This window comes from Sinohyriopsis cumingii, chromosome 14 (assembly GCF_028554795.1).
Source record: "Sinohyriopsis cumingii isolate HCF-2022 chromosome 14, ASM2855479v2, whole genome shotgun sequence".
Lineage (NCBI taxonomy): Eukaryota > Metazoa > Mollusca > Bivalvia > Unionida > Unionidae > Sinohyriopsis > Sinohyriopsis cumingii.
In genome coordinates, this window is record NC_142974.1 from 51,975,811 (window position 1) to 51,999,543 (window position 23,733).

At 39.8% G+C, this 23,733-nt stretch overlaps 1 protein-coding gene across 17 annotated transcripts in view; it reads right to left on the bottom strand.

Annotated features, from left to right (window-relative positions):
- The window catches only part of LOC149783799 (uncharacterized), a 71,937-nt gene that overhangs the window by 29,772 nt on the left and 18,432 nt on the right, over positions 1 to 23,733 (bottom strand). For all 17 annotated transcript variants that reach the window (XM_089932021.1, XM_089932019.1, XM_089932012.1 and 14 more), the window contains one exon: positions 21,721 to 21,825. In XM_089932021.1, the coding sequence (XP_089788147.1) occupies positions 21,721 to 21,825 (105 nt within the window). The remainder of the gene's footprint in view (positions 1 to 21,720; positions 21,826 to 23,733) is intronic.

Consider the following 23,733-nt stretch of genomic DNA (forward strand, 5'->3'; position numbering starts at 1 on the left):
ACGCATATCACATTTAGGTCTGTCTACCAGGACTTGGATTTATGTTTCTTTGTTTAGAGTCACTGAATGAAATGAAAAATGTTAGCTAATATTGCTTCTTGCTTCTATAAAACTATTTACCTGCTTATATTAACAGTTTGAAATTACTCTCTGCTACCTCCTAATTCAGTCCTTCTTTACGAAATCACATAGTCGAATGGAACTAACCCTAACATATTAATGCCCTTTGTATCCAAATTAAGCTTATCCGAAACCTATAAGAAGATGGTCTCATTTGATATAAATGTTGTGATGCATTCTCTCTAGTGTCTTCAGATAAATAATTTCGGAGGATGATAATTTACTAAAACATTGCCCTTACCCGATCTAACATTTAGATAATTTTTAAATGAAGTAAGACATGTCATGAATATCCAAACTGTAGCAACATCATCAACATCATTTCCTACCTGGAATTTTTTTTTTCTCCGGGTGATTTCGGAGACAGCTACAAGGTCGTGCCTATAGCTGAAAATATGCAGTCATGCACTTGGCTGGGTAACTGAATTGGTGTTATCGGTGGCCAGACAAAGCCACTTTAGCGTGGACATGTCACGTAAATAAATGATGGGACGTATAGATTGAGCATGCCAGACATTTGATAATCTCTTAATCAGCGTACGCCGATGTAATAACAACCCTCTTTAATCAAACGGCAGTCTCTTTCGGGATTATATATTGTTTCCTGTCCTAACCGACCGGAAGAGTCTTTGTCGGCCACCGCTGAGAAATTAACCCAAAGTCGTTACTAAGTCTTATTATTTATATTACACAAGTAGTTATCAACATATACATAAACATCTATGCAGAGACCCGGTTTTATATCATGTTCTTAATAGATCGATGTCACGTACGCAATATCTATATAAATATAATCTGTACAATTAACAGCCGTATTATGTAACAAGAGTTAAAAAATAAAATGCATATATATATATATATATATATATATATATATATATATATATATATATATATATATATATATCATTCATTATATGCTATTGATCATGTCCAAAATCAATTTCATTTTCCAGTTAAACTGAATCCATAATTTATTCATTTTCATCTATAAACAACTAATATGGAGCAAACAGTTTATTATGAGAATGGGTATGAGAAAGAGTATTATTATGGCTTGAGTCAAGGAAATTTTATTTACAACATTTATATTAGTGTTGTTTATGTTGTTGTTGTTGTGGTGTTTAACACCATTTTTCAGCACACGATATGATATGCATCTCGGCCAGTATTAATGGAGGAGGAAGAACCCGGAAAAACCGCGGGAAGAACTACCGACCCACGAGAAGCTACTGGCAAGCTTTCTCACATTGCTACATAAGCCGAATCCGAGATTCCAACCCAATCAGACAGAGGTGAGATGGCAGTGATCCGTAACGGAGAGCACTTTAGACCACTCTGACACTCGTTTTATATTATAATTATAACTAAGATTATATTGTGTAAACATCAGTAACCTTCTAAGAGGTACTAGTTGTTTTTTTAGGAAACGCTAATCATGACGTGAGGTCAAGTAAATGACTATATTCGTGTTTTTTCTAGCAATTGTTAATTCATGCTTTAAGATCTGAACAGAATACATTATATTGTTATTGTGTCCAACGGTTCATTTGGACTGGAATTTCATTCATTCAAATTGTTTATTCATTGAAATACAAAGTGCTTATCAAACATAACATTATTTCAAATAGTCACTTGGATTTACAATGAAACTGCAGTAAGGATACATTCTTGGATTACATTATTATGACTGAACAAATGACGGTTAGCACATCACCAATGCACGGGCCAATATTGACACATAAAATACCATTAGCGCTGGATTTAATATGAATTTCCACTAAAGTTTATTCAAAACGTTAATCATTAGCTCATGTATGTGTAATTCTGTGATTATTTGGGATTTAATTAGTAATGCCGTAACATAATTTTTACACTGTCATGTTCCATTCTAAGGAAAATATTTAGTTGTTGAATTTTATAAATAAGTACTGTCCGACTCATCCTTTTTGGCCGTTTTAAAACTTATCTCATCAATTTAATATTTTTAACAATATTATACAGTAACACCATCAAAAGTATCACATGCGTTACACCATCAAATGGTTCTGCAATACTTTATTTTGAGATATTCCTTATTCAAATGATATATTTTGGCAAATGGGTGTGTTTTCTGATTATATATTTCTAGTTCCATTACCCATCAAATATTTACGTTACACTTGTTATTTATTGCGTTAGATTATCAATCAATCATATATTGTTATACCTGTATTTTAGCCATTTATTAGAGGTAGGAATAGAACTGACTGATACCAGATTAAATTGTTTTAGATCCACATATGTGCTTGTTGTATTAAAAGTTGAATCACACGTTAAAAGAATTTAAAAGTTCGAAATTAATCTTTGAATTTAACAATAAATATTAAAAAAGTAATGGACCTCGAACACTTCTGAGTTTTTCCTTCTTCTTTTTGGATCATTGTAACATAAGCAAATAAAAAATTCTATACACAAAAGGCTTCCAGCCGTACTATCAAGTTCATCTGATTCTGCAAAAATTTCAAATCAAAATAAACAATTTATTTTTACTTAATCGTAGCTATTTACATATGTAATTATCACAAATGTTTATTATTTTTGCTATTTGACTGACTTGTTTTCGAAGCTATACATATCATGCATTGTAATATTGAATAAAGTGTATATTTCGGTTTCCGTGCATGCAATTATAACTCAATTCGCCGAAAGCCATTGTCAAAAATTGCTTTAAACATTTTATTTTGTTTCGGGAGGGAATATTCGGATTTTTAACGTAGCTTTAACAACTGTTCGACCACATGGCTATAATGTATCTAGAGTGCCACTTTTTAGTTATATCTAGCACTGGTTTTTATGCCGCCGACATGTAGAATCATGTCCCAAACACATTATCCTGACACCAAGCCGACCAGTCCTAACACTAACTCGAGTTAAATGCAATAATAACATAAGTTTTAGTCACCAACAAGATTCTTTGTTTAATAATGATCGAGTTTAATAAAAGAAAGTCAATCGTTATTTTACAATGATACATTTCCTCATGTCTCCTTCGTATTTTAGGATGAGATAAAAGATGGATTGTATAAATTAAAACATATTCTGCTGTAAAGGTCCATACAAAATATTGTATTCGATCTTCAACAAACTGTTCATTAACGTTTCAGTGCTTTTCAATGGAAAACAAAGTAAATTTCATTAATTATGCAGATTTAACACTTCTCCGTTTATTGCTTAGATTTTATATTAATTTAATCAAGTTCATCTAGCCGTACTGTGAATTCCATAGTTTGTCCATCCGTCCGTCTGTTGCTACATCTCATAATCCGCTGGCTGGTAATTCTACAAACGTGGTATGTAATTGAATGATGTGATGTGATTGTTGGGTCACTTATTATGCACGATAAGTCATGTATATATATATATATATATATATATATATATATATATATATATATATATATATATATATATATATATATATAAACACTGCAGTTACGGTGAGATTAGTTTAATAATTGTTATCAAATTTCAAACATTGAAGTATGGTATGACATGTTGACTCTTAGCTTATACAAGGGGCTTGGGGATACAAACTCTACATCAAACTCTGAATATTCTGGTCGAGGGAGGAGGCAAGGGGATGGGTGGGTGTATATATTAATACAAGCTTGAGGTGTTGCCTTTGCGAGGTATGAAATATAGCGTCTGAAGTCACGGTAGGGGAGATTGGTAACACTGAAGCAACTTGGGGCAGGTGACGTCACATGACTGAGCAAAGAGCGGGGTGTACATATATATATATATATATATATATATATATATATATATATATATATATATATATATATATCACATAAAACAGAAAACAGACTAAACACTGATACAACAATTTAAAATGTATTGGGGGTAAGGCAAGAAAGTCAATTTCTTTTTGAGATCAATGGGGGGCCCTGAAAAGGGCCTTTGGGTTTATGTTAACATCATACCGTTAGCATAGAGGGCATCGCTTAGGTCTTTTTCTTTTCCTCAAACGTTGTCTCACTTCTGGTCCATAAATCAAAACCCCCTTTAAACCGCCTTGCCTCTCCACGTAAATGCTTCTCTTCAAAACGCTTGTATGCATCATCATGACAATGGTCCACGATGATCGGACATACATTGGTAAGTCCGTACGAAACATAATTGAATATATGAGAGTAGATGATTCTACGTCAGTCCTCATGTTGGTTTTCGAGAACAGGTGAAGGAATGTAGCGAACTGCGGTTATTTATAGGGGAAGGAAGGATCGAAACGGATTGAGTTGGTTGACCAATCCAAACACGCGTCACAAAATTCAGTCATCACTCGTCCAATTCGAAGAGAGCAGTCTGTGACGTCTCATTAACTATATATGCGACACAGTTTTCAATCATGTCGGAAACTAAGAAGACGATGAATTGGGGTGCACCGGCCGTGGAAACGAAAAACGATAGAATAGCATCGACTATCCAAATCAACCCGGACTTAGTTACAGAAGAGGTTAATTTTAATTGGGATTTTGTGGATTTTCTTTCGCAAGAATTAGTTCCGGAACCAGTACATTCGCCACATTTTATTTCTTTACCACACGTGGATAATTTTAAACAGAGACAGAAAGAAGAATTGGAGAAATTTATAAAGCAGCATACGTTTTATGATTGGTCCATTCTGGTACAAATTTTTAAAATTCAATTCACAACATATCACTTTAAAAATGCTTCTTCTGTGTCTGTCTTCACTCTCTCTCTCTCTCTCTCTGTTTAGTAAATTTCTTCACTTACACAGTTTTTCCTCCATTTCTTCCTCAATTTCTCCCCTTCTTCTTTTCTTCTGTTTCTCTTTCTGCACGTGTCTGGGTTCTTCCTTAAGGAAGGGTATCTCTTCTCCCTCTTCATAATTCCTTTCTTCTTCTTGCTCCTGTTGTTTCTTAGGTCAATCTGGAGACCAATGTCCAATTTCTTGACAATGATAACAGGTATCTTGACTTTTGTCTCTTCTAACCCCTGTTTTGCATGTTTGACGGTATGGACACTCTGAAGACCAATGCCATTTATTCTTACATATATAGCAAGTATCTTGACTTTTATCTTGAAAGGAGGGTGAGTAGTCCGTCGGGTTGTCTGAAGAAACTTTTCTGATGAACGCTCGCAAATCTCTGATGAAAAGTTCGATCTGTGTAGGTTATTCCATCGTTCGGCTCAGTTTGAGAGTGAAATGAATAGTATAAGGCAAGTCACACACCGTTTATATATACGCTGGTCTGCCATGGATATAAAGTGACCCATGGTGTTTTACATGTAGTCATTTGATATTTTGCAGTCAAGATGAAACGATCGAATCAATTCGAGAAGAAAGAAGAAGAAGAAAGTAGGAGGCAGAAACGTGATATATCGCCTCGTACCATCGCCAAAGTCATGGCACAAATTCATGCCAGTGATTTTGAAGATGACACGAGTGAACCAGAATCCAGTCCCAGACAGTCTGCACCTAGCCAAACTTCACCACCCTTAGTCAACTCTGAAAGGTACTATCAAATTCTAGAGACGGAAAAGCGCTCCTCTAGAAAATTTAGAACCACGGCTTACACTTACAGGGTGAAGTTTAAAGATTTCAAGTCCGATGTACCACTGGAAAAAGCAGAGGGCTTCATCACCGAGGTGAGGGATTCTTTGTTAACCACACTGAAACACCAATGTCAAGCCAAAGAAGATTATCGCTTGCGACTTTCCTTTCATCACGACGGATTTAAATTATCTGTTTGGATCGACTTTATCAGTCCGTCAGAACTGACCCCTTGCAAAGTCATGGATGAGATACAACACGTGCAACAATCCAATGACAAGTTTGACATCACCGATGGTAAAACGACACTGTCCATGACCCACGTTTCTCTTCTCCAAGGGACAGGACAACGCATAAATGTTATTGGTTGACGACCTTCACAGCATCAAGCGTAGCCTCGTCCATAGAAACAACCTTCAAGACCATATGTGTTTAGCCCGTGCCATCGTGGTGGGATGAACGTATGCTAGCAAGAACGACACGGCAGAATGGAAAAGAGCCTGGAAAACTATTCGACAATCGGATCGAGCCAAACAACGAAGTGAAGCAGAATTCATGTTACAACAAGCCGGCCTATCCAAAGACACACCCTGTTGCATTCCTGAAATGCAAAATTGCCAGATGTCCTAACTCCACGCTACACCTTGAAAGTGCGCCCTCAAGAAGTGCGCGAGTCTCTGTTGCTTTGAGGCAAAGATTTTAAGGATGAATAATACATTCACGTCTATCATCACCATGAACATTTCGATAACATTGCTATTATCACTGCATTCCTGGGATAGGCTTATTACTGTGAGAAATGTGACTATGGCTATAAAAATCAAGAGGAACACAAGCATTGTGGTTCGAAATGCTCAGGATGTTTGGCTTCTCAACCCTGTCTGGACAAAGGACAAGAACGAGTGCATTGCCCTGCTTCTCTGCGCTTTTTTGTCAGCCCTGACTGTTACCAACATTTTAAGACACAAGTTTCACAGCAGAAATGTGCTTGTCAACTCTTGACATTGTGTCCTACCTGTGGACAAGGCTTACTTACCAGTAATGCCAAGGCACACGTATGTTCAGGAAAGAAACGATGTCACATTTGTCACCAAATCGTGGACTTGGAACACGAATGCTACATTCAAAAATACCAACCCCAAAAGAAAGATGATGACCACAAGAAGAAAGGGAATTTCGATTTCGAATGCATGCAAGAGAGCGGCATTCACATTTCTAATTTCTGTTTTGCTCATCAAGCGTGCGAGAAGTGCATCCAAGAGTCTATCTTGAGTTACTGCCCTCACAACAGCAAAATTACTGGAGGACGTGAAAAAATCTTTCGGGGATCGAACACGCTAGCCGATTTTCCCCAATGGGTCTTATACCCCATTGACGAGACATGGAGCCAAGAGGATATCGAACGTTATGGAGATTGTTATCACCATGTCACGGCCCACAATTTGTCGGGATACGATGGACAGTTTCTTCTCAGATAAGATACGGAACATGGCACCAACGTCCTAAAGTCACTTTGAACGGAGCCAAAATCATTTCCATACAAGTGGGACAAGTACAGTTTAAAGTTTCAATGAGTTAATTGGCTATGCCTTTGAGTCGAATGTCTGAAACGTTTGGAATGACATAAATAGCTAAAAGTTATTTTCCTCTGTTTTTCAATACCGATGCCAATCAACATGCTGTTCTACCCCATTTTCCTCAGGCTAAAGACTACGACCCCGACCAAGCTCACGTCTCGGACCCTTTCGATTTTCAGGAAGAAATGTTAAAGTATTGTCGTACCGACGTGGACATTTTACGACGTTGCTGTGGAAAATTTCGAGAACTGTTCATGGAACACGGATTGGTCGAACCTTTGAAAGAAGTTTGCACCATTGCAAAGGCGTGTTCCTTAGTGTACCGCCAACTATTCATGCCTGAACACACCCTGGCTGTCATCATCCTTCAAGCGACCAACTTTGTCAAACGTAAAAACTCGGTCAATGTCCTACGCTGGTTACATTACTTGTGCGACAAGGAAGACATATGAATTCATCATGCACGCGACGGAGGGGGCGAAAAGAACATCGGAACGAATTCGGTAAATGGCTGGGACTTAGAAAACCCCAAGATCGTGTATGAGTTTAACGGTTGCTTATTTCACAGATGTCCCGTCTGTTACCCTGAACTAGGCATTACAAATCAGTTTTTACAACGAACCATGGAAGACTTGTACCAGACCAGGAAGGATACCAAGTAGTGGAAATGTAGGAACACGAGTAAGATCATAGTTTGAAAACCGATCCCGAGTTTAAACGCATTCTAGAAAGTTACCAGTTGATGGACCCCCTGAATCCGAGGGACGGTTTGTACGGAGGAAGGACAAATGCCACCTGTTTGTTGTACCACGCTGACGACGAGAAAGGAGAATAAATCAAATACTAGGACGTGTGTTCGCTGTATCCTTACGTGTGCAAATATTGTCGCTTTCCTGCAGGACACCCGCAATTGCTGACGGAATACATCGACCTGGACCGCATTCGACAATACGAAGGCTTGATCAAATGCAAAGTTTTGCCTCCCACCGACGTGTACCATCCCGTGGTACCTCACCATTTCCAAGGAAAACGGATGTTTCCCTTGTGTCGTACTTTTGCCGAAACGTGTAACCAAGACCAGCTTTGTCAGTACACCCAGGAAAAATTCGCCTTGACGGGGACGTGGGTCAGCGTGGAATTGTTTAAAGCTTTGGATATGCTATACCAACTGTTATAAGCTCTGAACATGCGATACCAACTGTTAGAAGTGTACGAAACTTACCACTTTCCCAAGACACAACAATACCACAAGGGTGACCTAACTCAGAAAGGCATTTTCGCAGACTACGTGGATGCCTTTTTGAAACTGAAACAAGAAGCAGCGGCTATCCTTCTTGGTGTCACACTCCCGAAGACCAAAAGACATTCAAAGAGAAATACTGGGAACAATAGGCATTACTTTAGACCACATCAAAAAAAACGAAGGCAGGCGATCGTTTGCCAAAGTGATGTTAAATTGTTTGTGGGGTAAAATGGCACAACGACAGTGTTTACCCAAGACGAAATATTTGACAGAACCTTCCCTCTACTTCCAGAAGATTCACGTCCAAACCAAATACATGAAACACGTGGACGTCGTTCGTGAGGATTTGATCTTAGTCAATTACGAAGAAGATCTGGACTTTGTACAACCCGAGGAATTTGGAAATGTCATCATTGCGGCTAACGTGACAGCCCATTCTCGCTTAAAATTGGACGAAACTTTAGAACTGTTAGTGGTTCGGGTCCCGTACTTTGACACGGACAGTTGCATTTACATCGATCGCACGGGTTAACATCACCCTAACATCGAAGGAGACCATTTAGGATGCTGGACAGACGAGCACCCCGACGAGAAGATTTTAAGTTTCGCTAGTGGCGGTAATACAAATTACGGCTACTAATACCGGGACAAACAAGGGGAATTGCACACGGAGTGTGAAGTAAAGGGATTGACTCTGAATTATCGCACCAGTGGAGTGGTCAACTTTGGAGTATTGAAAGAAGCCTTGCAATCTGGAGAGGATGAAAACTTTAAAGTGACCACCTACCAGCCGAACAAGATTGTACGTTTACCCACTCATCAAATCGTCAGTCGACCCTTGGAAAAAGTCTATCAAATCGTGTACCAGAAGCGAGTTCGACATCCCAATCACTTCACTTTGCCGTATGGACATGTCGGTATAAAAAACTGATTGTAAGAGGATAGCCACCCACCAGAAGGATGACTTCGTCACAGCAAGAATCGAATGAGAGGATCAGTGAGAACCCAAAGTTGAAACCCTACCATTTTCCGGTCTTCTTGCCTGAATATTGTGATTGTGCCCGTCGATTGGAAACATTTCAAAAATGGCCTACGGATAGTAAGGGATTAACTACTTTGATTGTTTTAGCTAGAACAGGATTTGTCTACTTGGGACCCGAGACTGGATTGGGATACGAAGTACAGTGTTTTAGTTGCGGTCTGAAGTTACGAATGGATCTATGTACCTATAAAGATTCAGCTATTCTGGAATATACTCGATGGTCTCCTCAATGTCCTTACCTTTCTATGGCCTTTCCATCCATCACACTATGGTACAATTATGACGGTACCTTAGAGAAGGTAGTACCGTTGTCCAGGAAGAAAAAAAAAGAAATACTTCCAAAACTAGACATACAAAAGGAACGATGTACAAGCTCGAGACTTCACTGCGACTGGTATAAAAAGGAACAATATGCTAGATTGATAGTTTATTGTGACTATCAAGACCAAGCGAACTAGATGAATCCTATGAAAGAGACATCAATCAAGTATGGGGATTGTTAAGAAATGTACCTTCCCACAGTGTGACTAATACTGGATGGATAAGACCCATGCATTGCGACGGAAAATATCCGTAAGGAAACTGTAAGTGTCCATGCGGTTACCATTGTAATTGCGTAGCAGACTACGATGTCTTGCGATGAGAGCGATGCTGTACGCTGTGATATCAGTGATGCAGTAAATCATCATGGGAACTTTAGTATCACTACATCTACCATATAAGTGATGATGTGCGTGCCAAACCTGATGGATGCGAAAGCGATGCTGCTCCTTATTGTGGACACTTTGCTGGTATTTATTCTGGATGTCAACCTTCACGTCTACCACCCAAACGATGTCATTCAGCCCTGAGCAAACTGCTGTCGATGTCACCCTACCCTCATCGAGAACCTGTGAAAGACGAATATTCGTTCCCTGTGCGTTTGCCTGAATACTGCGAATTTGAAAATTGTCTTCAATCGTTCAAAGGAAAATGGCCTAAGTATCTGAGAGGACCAACCCCTGAAGAATTAGCCAGAGCTGGATTTGTCTACTTGGCGAAGGGGATAAAGTCAAGTGCTTCAGTTGTCTTGTGTCACTACACCAGTGGGAACAACAAGATGCAGCCTATCTGGAACATGCTCGAGGGTCCCCGAATTGTCACTACTTACCTTTAGTAAGACCGAGTCATTGAAGTAGCCTACCATATCGTTGGAGAAACCAGATTGGTTAAGAGTTTTACGTTGGACATCACCGAGACCAGTATTTAAACCCCATTTTAAAAATGATATTGAATCTTTACCAAACTAACTGCAAGCGAAGATCTACAAGGAAGTTTGGCAGGTACTTGCCAGAGCAAAGTCTCAATGGGTAACTATAGAACCTATGTTTCGAGAAATTCACAAGAGGAAAGTGAAAACAGTTAACAAATGTGTTAGATTTCTCTCGATAATGGGTACGTTGATCCTATTATACCGCTTAAGACCATTTACATTATAAGATTTCATTGATATTCTTGGACGTTACCTTGAATGGCAGAGGCCAGAAATTACACACTATGTTCATTACCTTTGCTCTAGGAGAATATTGTACATTCAATGATACTGACTGACCTATTCATCGATAGTGGCTTACCTGTGGAGTTCAGAGAACGCATTTACCGAGAATAGGTCAAAATTCAAATGAAACGTAAAGAACAATTGCATCCGTTACGTCACAGGTGTTTGAACCACTGGTACCAGAATGCTATAAGAGGACTGATTCATGAGAAAGAGTTCCAGTGGTCAGACCTTGTTAAACACTTCGAGGTCGCTAATGATCAACATGTTCATGATTTTGGTTACTTCGAGATTCACCTACTGCAACGAATTGAGGAAGAAGAGTTAAAGGATTACAAAAACCTTTTACGCAATATCTGCTTAGTGGAAGAGAAAACTTCTGAACGAACTCTGAACTGGAGGTTACAGGTTGGAAGATTTAGATTTCCTACTGGAGAACGAAGATCTCTGGGTAGAAAATACATTTATTGCTTCCGAAAACAAGATAGTATAAAAACAGGCTACCATGCCAAGGCTTTTATCAACAGTGATTAAACAGATTCCCTAGAAGGAACTAAATGACAGTATTCAAACCGTGGATGATTACCATCACTTAGCACAAGAACTGTTTCCGTTCTATTTGGGTCGACAAGTGGTGCTTGTCTTAATGACTTGTTTTCTGGGATTTCGTTTACCAGCCGATTCCTTGTGGACTCTTTACGAACAGTACTTACCACCCAAATGACCTTAAATGGTCACGAGAGACTCATTTTGCTCAAAGCCTTGCGTTTTCATTTGCATAATTCTCGATCTCTTCGGGAAAAGAAGATTCGTCAACTTTTTGCTACCGAAGACGTGTATGACGATGTGTGTTTAGCTTGTGACTTACACCCCCATTGGACAGATGTATGTGACTGGAAAAAATGGGGTCTAGATATTTGGACCCAAGAAGTGGCCCAGTATGCTTTAGAATTGCGATCCTTCCTTTTAACGTCCAAGAAAAAAGTCACTTTTCAGCCTGTGTTGGTGACAGAACCAGAAGAACCCGTCACCAAGGACAGGACTGTCATGTGAATTCCTAAAAGACCCTTTCGGGAGGACACTTGTGTGACATTACCCCCTGTAGAATTTGTCAGAACATTACCCAAAACATGTTGTATAGAGACTTGTTTCTATTCCACATTGTTCGTTTTCATGTGCATTTTATCGTTGTACTTAAGCATTTGGCTTTTATGTAGTTTTCTCTTTCGTGTTCGTTTTTAAAACATAAATAAACGTGTCCTGTTTTCGTGTCACAAGTGACATTCCTGACACTATGACTACCTCTACTGTCTCTGCTCCCTCTTCTTCCACTTTCAAAGTCATCGACGAACACGTAGATCGTGCCATTTGGGAGGCTTTGTATCTTCGCCATCCCTTTAACATGCTCATTGCTGGACCTAGCGGTTCAGGCATAATTTGTCAAAAGTTTGATCGAACATAAACATCATTTGATCGATCGTCCACCTCGACGAATCGTGTGGTGTTACAAAGAGTGGCAATCGGCATACAGCCTCTTGCGAGAAAGTCAATTCGATTACATCGTGTTTGTGGAAGGCATTCATAACGAAAACGACGGAATCGTGTCTGACCCCCGTCAAACCCATTTGGTCATTTTCATGTTAGAAGAAGACGAAGGAGAAATTAAACTTTGGTTTACGCGCAAAAGGGCATCATCGTAATGCCAGTGGCATTTACATCACTGAAGTGCAAGTCTTAGCCAAACAGTTGGCAACGCATTGGCTCACTCGGGTGTACGAAGATGCCACTCAAACTCCACATACCTATTTACTCGTCGATTTGAAACCCACTACACCCGATTGTTTGCGATTTTGTACCCATTTATTTCACCACTGGTGGAGGACCTGTCCTGTACATGTCTCCGTCTTCGACTTTTAAAAACCTGGGACACTTTTGCGTCTGTCTCACACAGTGTCAACATGACGTCCTTTGAGTCTCATCTTCCCGTCAAATAGATTCGTCCCTTCTATGGCATCAGTCGTGAAAAAAAATCTACAAATACGTGCTCGTGTCTTAGAAGCCAGATTCAAAGAAGTCTTACGATGGTTTACGGTAAAAGCACGTCAATTACTGTAAGGCATCATTCTGATTTCTCATCAAAAGTAGCTTTGACCCAACTGGCCGATCACCGCATCGACACTCAAACCAAAAACCAAATCATTTTGAAACCTTGAGGGAGCGGTACTCTAGGAGGTGTCATCATTCGCTCCCTCGTAAGATGGGATCCTAATGCTTCCATAGTTCTCCCCAAGAAAAAAACCAAACGATGCCCCAAGAAGAAAAAGAACAACGGTGTCAACATCAAGTCACAACCCCGGAAGAAAGAAAAGTCCCCAGAAAAAGAAACAGGAGAAGTCCCCAGAAAAAGAAAAGCCCACATAAAACAACTTTAGTCGCAAGAGAGGGACTCGGGCTGGACGCAAAACTACATTCGCAAACCACGACCTGCAACGACAGTGAACGCGTCTCCGGTAGCGTCAGGTTCATCCACTTCTCCGTTGATGACACGATGGAAGCCCGCGTCTCCAAGAATTTCTCCTCCAGTGGTGACACCCTTTTCCTCTTTCGCAGCCGTGCATCGCTGCTCACAAAGTACCTGCTCCCAAAATCAAAGTCCAAGAGAGATCGGGCATGTTACAGAGTTTACTGGATTTGTCCAAGCAAGAACTGGCTCGATTTAGTCCGTTGCGAACCCTTGCACGACGTGTGATGCCTGTCCTCAAGTTGATACGACGTAAAGACAATCAGTGGCGACGTGTTCCAGTATAAAAAAGGCCTGAGACAAAGCATTGGTATCAGTGTTTTTGTGCTCCTGAAGAACCAAATATGTCACCCCCCCCCCAGAAAAACATCCCTCTTCTAAACCCAAAGGAAAGAAAAGGAAAGGACTACCTCCTCGTTTAGTCAAACATGGGGACATGTTATCTGTCCTGCCCTAAGCTTCTCCACACATGCGAAAAAAAACTTATTCAAACGGCCTCCAAAGATGTCATCGATACCGTGTGCGAATGTTGTTTGAACGTTTTGAAAGGTACGATCCCTTTGTCAAAACACCAGAAACAGTACTTAGGCAAACATCGTCACGTTCTACGCCAAATGGTTCAAAATAAAATCCCCATTCGTCAATAGAAGATGTTGGTCCAACGCGAAGGAATTTTGCCACTCTTGTTTGGCCCTTTGCTGAAAAGAGTCTTGGGAACCATGTTGGGAGGACTCGTGGGAGCAAGATAAAAAGGACATCTGGAGTCCCAAGATCTCATAATTGACCCCTGACATTGAATGGAAGGGCAAAACTAGCTTTAGTGCCTTACAAACGATGGATGGAATACCATCGTTGGCAAGAGCAACGAACAACGCATTTGCCCACAATCCTAATTTGACCGAGATGTCCCAGTTACAACATGTATTGCAGTCACTGATGGATCGCCACGATTTGTCCGAAACAGAATAATCGCAAAAGTACGGTAAACTCTTGCAACTACTGCAACTCTTTCACCAGAAAGCTTTAGACGAAACAGCTCTACCCACTTGGGTTAAAAAGATAATGTCCACCCCTCCTTCGACAGAAGTGAAAAAGAAAGAAGGGAAACCAGAAGTGAAAAAAGAAAAGAAGACCAAAGCCATTCCAGTACCACCTCCAGCACTAGCTTCGCCCTCTACCCCTGTGGCCCATTGGACACGTAAATCAATTTCCAAGCCACCCTTTCTCCCCATTTAAAGTAGTATCAGCGAAGAGTGGGTAACTTATTAACAAAAAACTAAAATTGGAAAAGGTGTTAACCACCATTTACTACGATCCATCCCAGCAGGTTACGGAGGAGTTCCAAAATTGTATCGTGCTGCCAAATCTCGACTGAAAAGTCTCCTTTTACTCCAAGAGTAACGATGGTTACAAGAACAAGCTACCTACACTTTACACAAACCCATTCGACGCATGTTTTCCAGAAGTCGCACCCAAGTGGAAGGCATCGATCATCAATGGCAAGCTTATTTGGCCGATATTTCTCATTTGGCCACCTACAATCGTGGCTACAAATATTTGTTTTGTGTCATCGACGTCTTTTCCAAATTTTCCTGGGTCGTGCCATTGACTTCCAAATCGAGCAACGGGTTAGTACGAGCCCTGCAACGGGTATTGAAACAAAGTGGTCGTCACCCTCTTCGACGGCCAATGGACAAAGACACCGAATTTCTGAACCAAGCTTTCCAAAAAGAATTAAAGAAACGTGACATTCACTTTTTACCACCGAGAATCCTGAAAATAAGGTCAGCATCGTGGATGGTTTTCAACGCACTTTGAAAGAACGCATGTGGAAATATTTTGCCCATCATCATGCTCTCATGTACATCGACGTCTTACCACACCTGGTGAAAGCGTACAAACAATCTTACCATCGAAGCATTGGACGTGCCCTGCAAGAGGTGACTCCCGACATCGAAGTGCTGGTTTCTGATCGTCCATTTGGTACGTCCCCGACGGGGGCTGTCCCGAGAAAAGTGAAGTGTTGACCGTAGGAGATTGGGTGCGCATAGGCAAAACCAAACACACTTTCGACAAAGGTTACTTACCTATCTGGACCAACGAATTGTTTCGTGAAACTGGACGAGTGCATGGCCGTCATCCTGTCGTCTAAAAATTGGAAGATATGAACGGAGAAGTGTTAAAAAGAACATTTTACTTGTCCGTGTTACAACGTGTAATCAAAAAAGAGGACGACGTGCACGAAAGCTTTCTCGAACACAGAACCCGTAAAGTAGGTTGGAAAGGATATCCACCCAGTTTTGATTGTTTTGGAACCATTGTATTGAGCAGATGCATCGGTTACCTTCTTCCCAATCCCTCACAGAAATCGACCTTGAACGGTAACAACGGCAATATTGTGTCCAGTGCCAGTGCCAGTCACCACTCCAACAATATTAATCCCGTTTTGGGCAGATAAACTCCTCTGACTTCCAGTAACCACTCGGACAGCTACAGAACTCTGAAATTATGAGTCACCATAACCAATTATACTTAACCTTACCCAGTGACAGTTCCATGCACGTGTTTCCCAATAACACTTTGTGCTATTACACGGCCAAACTACCTCAGGCCATCCAATTAGATCATGAAGTCCATTGGGAAGTGGCTTTAGTGGAAATCATTCACCCGACCCAAGTCCTCAATGTCCTTCTCAATCAAAATTATTTTACGGCCGAAGTTGATGACGAGCAAATGCAACAGTACTTGAATACCCATGTAAAATATGATAAGAAAACACATAACTCAGAAATGCAAAAGACGATCTATCACTTGATCATTCCCTCAGGCTATTATTTTAGTAGTCAACATTTGGTGAGCACTACTGCATCCAGGTTTAATGTCTTGTTTCGTCAAGCTTTGGAGAGTGTCAGAAAAAGTGTCACACTTGAGTACCATAAGGTAGCACGTCGTCTCCTGATGAAATTTCCTGAGGGGAGCAAAGTGCTGTGTTTTTATTTTGTCCTGAATTGTTTGACATGTTGGGTGGGGACATGGATATGAGGATAAAATTCATCAAGAAAACCGAATTACCAGCCATTTCCGACGACGATTCTTTTGCCAAGTTTTTTCGTTCTCATTTCGGAAGAATTCGTGTTTGATCCGTGGTATAAAGGCTTGCGTAAATATTCTTGTCCTCCAGTAACGCCTCTGGAGATCCGTCGCATCGAAACTCTCTTAGACAAATGTACGAAGTCGGAGCTAATACCCGTTTACTTGTCAGACATTTTCCAAGAGAAAGGAAGGATCGAATTGATCACTTATTATCACCCGTGAAGAAAAATCAAGAAAAACAACACAAACATGATACCTGGGAACTGTATTACCTTTTGAACCACAGTTCGTACACTGCTTCTTGGAATCCTGTCGTATGTGCTAAAGATGCACTCCTTCATCGCAAACCTCAAGACCATCAAGCCTATGTGATCAACACGAACGACAGTCATCTCCCAAGAACCCACTGGTTAGTCGTCTACTTTCCTCAAGAAGGATGTGTGGATATAAATTTCGATTCGTATCGATTGTCCCCTTTGGAAGACGATATCATTGACTTTATGATAAAAAATGCTCAGACCACAAGATTCAATTATGTGAAATTACAAGGTACAGATTCATTGGTGTGTGGACAAACCTGTGTGTATTTTCTGCATCATAGCAGTCTGGGTTATTCTTTAGAACATTTAGTGACTTATTTTGATCGTCATTCTTCTAGAAACAATGAGAATGTAGATCGATGGTTTTGTGACCATTATGCTTATCTTTTGTCTTTAGCTAGGAAACGTAGTGTACATCAATGGCCCAATGACTTCCAACAGTCGAAATCACAATTTCATTCACAACGTTGTCAGCCGTGTCCAAAATATATAGTTAGTTGAAAATAAATGTTTGTTAGTTGAATTGAATGGTTAATGTTGAAACAATTTGTTAATTGTTAGTTATGAGTTATTTGAATAAAAATGTTGTGTTTTGAAAATAAATGCGTTTGTCATTTGTTTTGCTATGGGTATCATGATTCATGCTCTTTGACTTCTCTCTATCCCTCACATCACACTAATTTAGCGTTCCGACTCGAAAACCGTGTAGGGATGTTTTGCTTCGCGTCCGTGCTTTTACCATAAAAGCGGGGTAGTCTCCAGTCTGACCATCCATTGTCGACTCATCCTCCTACGAATATGTGCTCAAGATTAGCAAAGTTGAACGAAGCCTACGTGAATTTGCATCGTATCAGACAAGTCTGATACCGAAGCCTGAAGAGAGAGAGAATGTCAGAATGTTAAAAATCACTTTAGACCTGATAGAAGAGCTCTTCAGAGAATAAATTAACAGGGAGAAAGAAGAATGGACAGCGACATACAGACTTCAAAAACAGCAGAGAGAACAGAGAGAGCAGCAACAGTAACAGCATCAGCAACAGAAACCTGACAAAGGCTTTGTTGACTGTCGTGTCGACACCATAAGTGTTCTTCTTCTCTTTCCGAAGAAGCAGAACTTATCCTGTGAGAAAGCCTGTCGTCAGAGGCGGCCGCACTCTTAGAACCTAAAAGATTGCCATAGCTCCTCGTCCACACACAAAAAAAGCCCTTTTCAAGGCTACCCCATACTCTAGAAAAGAAATAATCATTCCATTGCCTATGGTATTTCAGTCAGTTAGAAAAAATTAGAAGTGCGTCTATAAGCACATGATTTCTTTATCTTGGTTAATAAGTGTGAATCTAAGTCCTTTGTTTCAGTCGCTTATCAAAAAATATTAAATGAGTGATTGTCAGTAAAAAAATAGTGTTCATTTTAGGTCCGCGCGTTTGGGGTGATTATATGGGTAATGTAAGATTTGGGTATCAGTGGATGTTTTCCTTCCCGTCCGTGCTTCAAGTATAAATTGGAAAACGCTCGTCAGTCTGGCTACCCATCGTTGATTGATCAACAGTGAAAATGAGCAGCAGACTTGAAAAAACTAATGGAACTTCAAATGCATCTGGAGCATTCCAGGCGCCTCCTAAATGAGCTGGCAACGGAGGCTATTGTGGAAGAAGCAATGATAAAGAAGGAGGAGAAGAGAAGACAGAAGGAAGAGGAGGAAAAGTTAAAAAGGGATCCTGCCTCACGTAATAATGAGGCAAAAAGTGAGGGGAAGCCGATGGTGAGGACACCTGCACAAGTAGCACCAGCAAGGCAGACAAAACCACAACCACAACAACAACCACATCATACACAGGAGGCAAGGATGCTAGAACCAGTAGCTGCACAACAAATTCGGAATACACGGTTGTGGCACAGAGGACAGGAAAACTTCAGAATCCCAGTAAATAAAGATTGGTGTGCTGAGGCTAACCATCAAGCCTTTGCACTCCCATCCAATAGAGTCAACTGGGAGAACGATTGGAGCAGAAGATGTATGTGTGTGGTGCCAGACCTGGGAGATGCCAGCATTAGCCAGGGGCCTCTGAAGTTCCAGAAAATCAGAACTTTTCAGGGCTAACGAAAACTCTAGAAAAGAAACACTATTGAATTTGCAAATGTGTGAATGTGGAGTAGTGTGAATATAAACACTAACTCCTTTCCTGGTATGATTGTGTGTGTGTGTGTTGATGTGTGTGTGTGTGTGTCTGTTTGTGTTTGTAAGTGCTTACGTACGTTTGTGTGGATAGTGGATTATTGGGGTTTGTAAGCTCTTAAGTACGTATGTGTGAATAGTAGAGTGTGTGGTTATTAAACATTCCATTCTGTGTGGATGGTATGTTTGGGTCTTGTTTTGTGCAGCTTCGCGTGTGTGGATAGTAGATTACGGTTATGTTTTTGCTCCTTCGCGTGTGTGGATAGTATATTTTGACTATCTTATTGCTCCTTCCCGTGTGTGGATAGGATAATATGTGTATGTTTTTGCTGCTTCACGTGTGTAAATAGTATAGTTCGGGATTGATTTTGCTCGTTCAAGTGTGTGGATAGTTGATTATGATGCTGCTTACCGTGTGTGGATAGTATAATTTGGATTTGTTATGCTTCTCAGCGTGTGTGGATAGTAGATTTTGGGTTTCATTATGCTTCTTCGTGTGTGTGTGGATAGTAAAGAAAGGGTTTGTTTTTCTCCTTCCCGTGTGTGGATAGTATATAACATGGTTAGTTATTTGTCTTCTCGTGAATGTGTGGACAGTAGATAATATGTGAAGAGAAAAGTATGGGATGTTTTCCTTCACATCGGTGCTTGGATATAAAAATATCAGGCGTCCGTCATTCGCGCCATTCTACGGAATAAAGACAACGAAGATGTTGGCGGCGACGGAGCTGTTGCATCATTTGATAGGGATATATTATTGGATATTGGATGTTACCTATGTAGTGGAAAGGATAGAGAAAGAATGGAAGTTAGAAGAGTACCTGGACGATGCCAATAGTCTAAAGTCAGCCAAATAGATGATACAAGGGATGATAGAAGATGAAGAAAATAGATTGTGAAGCTTGATTCACACTCCCTATGTGAGAGTAGGTTCATTCAAGTAGGCCATATATAATCTTACAAGAGTCAGGTGCTTCCTAGAAGACATTTTGGAATGGAGTAAGTGGTCTTTCAAAAAGTGGGGAGTAAGTCAGCTGAAGAAAGCAGAAGAACAGATGACGAAAGCGATGATAGAAGTAGTCAGGAAGGTCATAGACAACTGGACTAAATACAGAAAATACCGAGAAAACAACAAGAAAAAGGAAGAGTTTGGGAGGCTCAATAACAACTGGATCAAAGTCCAGGAGAAGTTCAGAGCATTGGGCCATTCTGACTGGATGCCAGAAAATGAAGAAAAGAAAAAGAAGAAAGGAATATTGGGAAAATGTAGAAGATGGTGGAACAACTGGAATAAGTAGAAGAAGAAGCAAAAGAAGACAAAGGCCCTTTTCAGGGCCCCTCATTGATCTCGAAAAGATATTGACTTTCTTGCCTAACCCATTTCAAATTTTAATTGTTGTATCAGTGTTTAGTCTGTTTTCTGTTGTATGTGATATATATGTACACACCGCTCTTTGCCTAGTCATGTGACGTCACCTGCCCCTAGTTGCTACAGTGTTACCAATCTCCCCTACCGTGACTTCAGACGCTATATTTCCATTGTCATTATAAAAATCCACTATTCCATTTCCCTTGAGGGTATACATTCCCAGGGTGTACTAAAAAAGTCTTGAGGCTATACAGTCCCAAGGGACTGTAATGCCAATTCCCATTGAGGCTATAAATCTTGAGGCCATAATGACTTTTTACCTTTTACACTGGATTTTCCATTGAGGCTATACCGTCCCACATTACTACTTTCATGGTGTCAAGAAATGTTAGCTGCAATAAACGCCATCATAGATTGTCTAGTGTATTCACATTAAAATCATAATGACATATTTTTTCATTACACTATCTTAAGTTTCGAACTAAAGTCATTTAATTCTATCATATCTGAGGTTACCAGTCTAGAGATGACAGTTATACCTGTCGTGGATGTGCATGATTAATAATCAGCAAGATATAATTCAATGCATATTAGCCACGTGTGTTATGTTGTATCAACATACATTACTAACCCTAAATGTATGGGGCATTGCGCGTCCGGTAATGTATTGTTAGGCATATCCCTTCTGTAATTATTGGTATATATTTTTATCCGTTTGCAATATGAAGATAAATCTATGAAACTACATGAAATCTCAGTTTAAGTAGACAGATCCGGCTTGTTATTTTTTTTTTTTTTTTTTTTTTTGAAATGGAAGTAAAATGGATAGAGTGTTGAACTATTTAAATGCAGTAGCCACGGTATGTTTGTAATGCCTGTTGATTATGCACGTATAAGCATCATTGCTAATATGCCATAGATAAATGAAGAACAAATTGGTTTACAAAAAAAGGTGTACTGTTGATTGCTGAGCAGGACTTTCAAATAAGTATAACGTATCATTTTCATTGCAATCTATTATTTTAGCATAATCTACTAATACTTGTGTGATCTTTGCGACTCAATTAATAAACAAAGACATAGCGTGATTAATGTATCAAGTGGAAAAACATAATGACATGACAGAGATATTTGGTGACACAAAGAAACTATATATACCTGTATAATAACTGTCTTAGTCTTCCGTTCTTCTTCCTTGTTTGCAAGTGTAGGCCGTGCCCTGTTGAACAGAGGTATAGGACTGTTGCGTTGTGTTACTTCGAACTGTAATCATTAAAGCAATATATACTATATAGTTCATACACAACACTTACACTCAGCAAACTTATCGTTGATAGTGACGAAACTTCGTTACTATCATCTGGATCATAAACATTACTTTCGGGACAATACCAACAAACTTAGTCCTAGTCTTATTTAAAATTATTTTTTGCTATCTTTGTTTGGTGATGATCATTGGCTTAGACGCAGGTAATCATTGTATTGATTTCAAATAAATTGTTCATTCTTTCGAATATGAAAATTATGGTGCGATTGTCTGTTGGCGACAATGCACATTGTGTAATATGGCATTAATACGTGCCCTGAAGTGAATCTGAGAACCATAGCGCGTTGATGCCTTTGCAGGTCAGACTCTCTGACATAATTATGGATAACCTATGACCTGAACCTCATGTTAGTGAATATTTGAAGATAGTTTGGATGCTTTGAACTCAGTGGAAAGTATATAACTGACAAGCAGATGCAGGGAAAGTAACTGTGATCTGAGTCATGTTTGATTTACTATCCTAAGCCTGATACCACCTTTTGGTCTCTATTAACTGAACATTTCTAAGTATGCCAGATAGACTCTTCCTCGTATAATATGTCCACGATATCAAGGCATAGGCGATACATGTTAATGGTGGACCCAGAGGTGACAGTGGAGTTGACAAAGTTACATGTTCTCTTGAAAGAATAATCATTCTAGTGTTACTGGTTGATCTATATTCTGAGACCTGAACATTTTCTTACTAAAGGAAACTATGTACATTGATCGTTCATGAATGTAATACAAGTAAATTATGATCTATCGTATGCAACGTGCACTTGAAGACACGTATTTTTCTTTGCGAATATGATGCTATTGTTGATCATATGACAATGTCAGTCAAAGTTCAGAAATATACGGGCAATCAATCACTTTTGCCCGAAGTTAACTTATTGTGTACAAAAATCCGAGAGATTAACAAAATAATATACTTCATCTAATTACACTGCGCTCTGTAACTCTGGTAAACCAGAACACGTGTTCATAGCTTTATTAATGATCAAATTAAGCACATGCTGAAACTTTACGTTCTTGCACCCAGAGTGGCCGAGTTATCTAAAGCACTTCAATAAGAAACACTGCCATCTCACCTCTGCGTGGGTTCAAGTCTCTGGATAGGCTAACTTGGGTATGTGAGCAGGTAGCTTAGCAGTAGTTTCCCGTGGGCGGCGGTTCTTACCAGGGTTTTCCGGGTTCTTCCTCCGCCATTTATACCGGCCGTTATACTAGCATGTGCTGAAAATGGCGCTAAAGCCACAACAATATAAATTGCTTTTAATATTTTGTCATCAAACACTGACCCTCGCCAAATATATAATGTTTACATCTTTTGTTAACAACATTGTATATTCAAATATAATTTATTTACAAACATGAAATTCGTAAATACAATTGTAATATGGGTTATATTTCATGTGCAGTGATTAAGCCTAGGATGAGGGAGATCGCGGGTTCGAACCCCTGCCTTGTCATACCAAAAACTGACAAAAATGGTACTAGCAGATACCTTGCTTGGCGCTCCCTATTATGAGGTTAGTGTTAGGACTGGTCTGCCTGGTGTCAGGATATTGTGTCTCTTGGGACATAAGGCCCCAGTGATAAATATCATTTTAAACTGCAACACTGCATATATCGTAGCGCTATGACTTGTTAAAAATCCAAATCACACTGACGCACACACACACACACACACACATACACATATGTGCAGTAAGACCTCCAAATGGTACATATGGGCGAAATATTGAACCTTTATGCACCTTGTTAAATGTGTTATGCAGCAATACGTCACAGATTTTTTACTATACTTTAGCATACAAAGTGGAATTTATTCAGTTTGTCAACGTAGTGCACACATATAC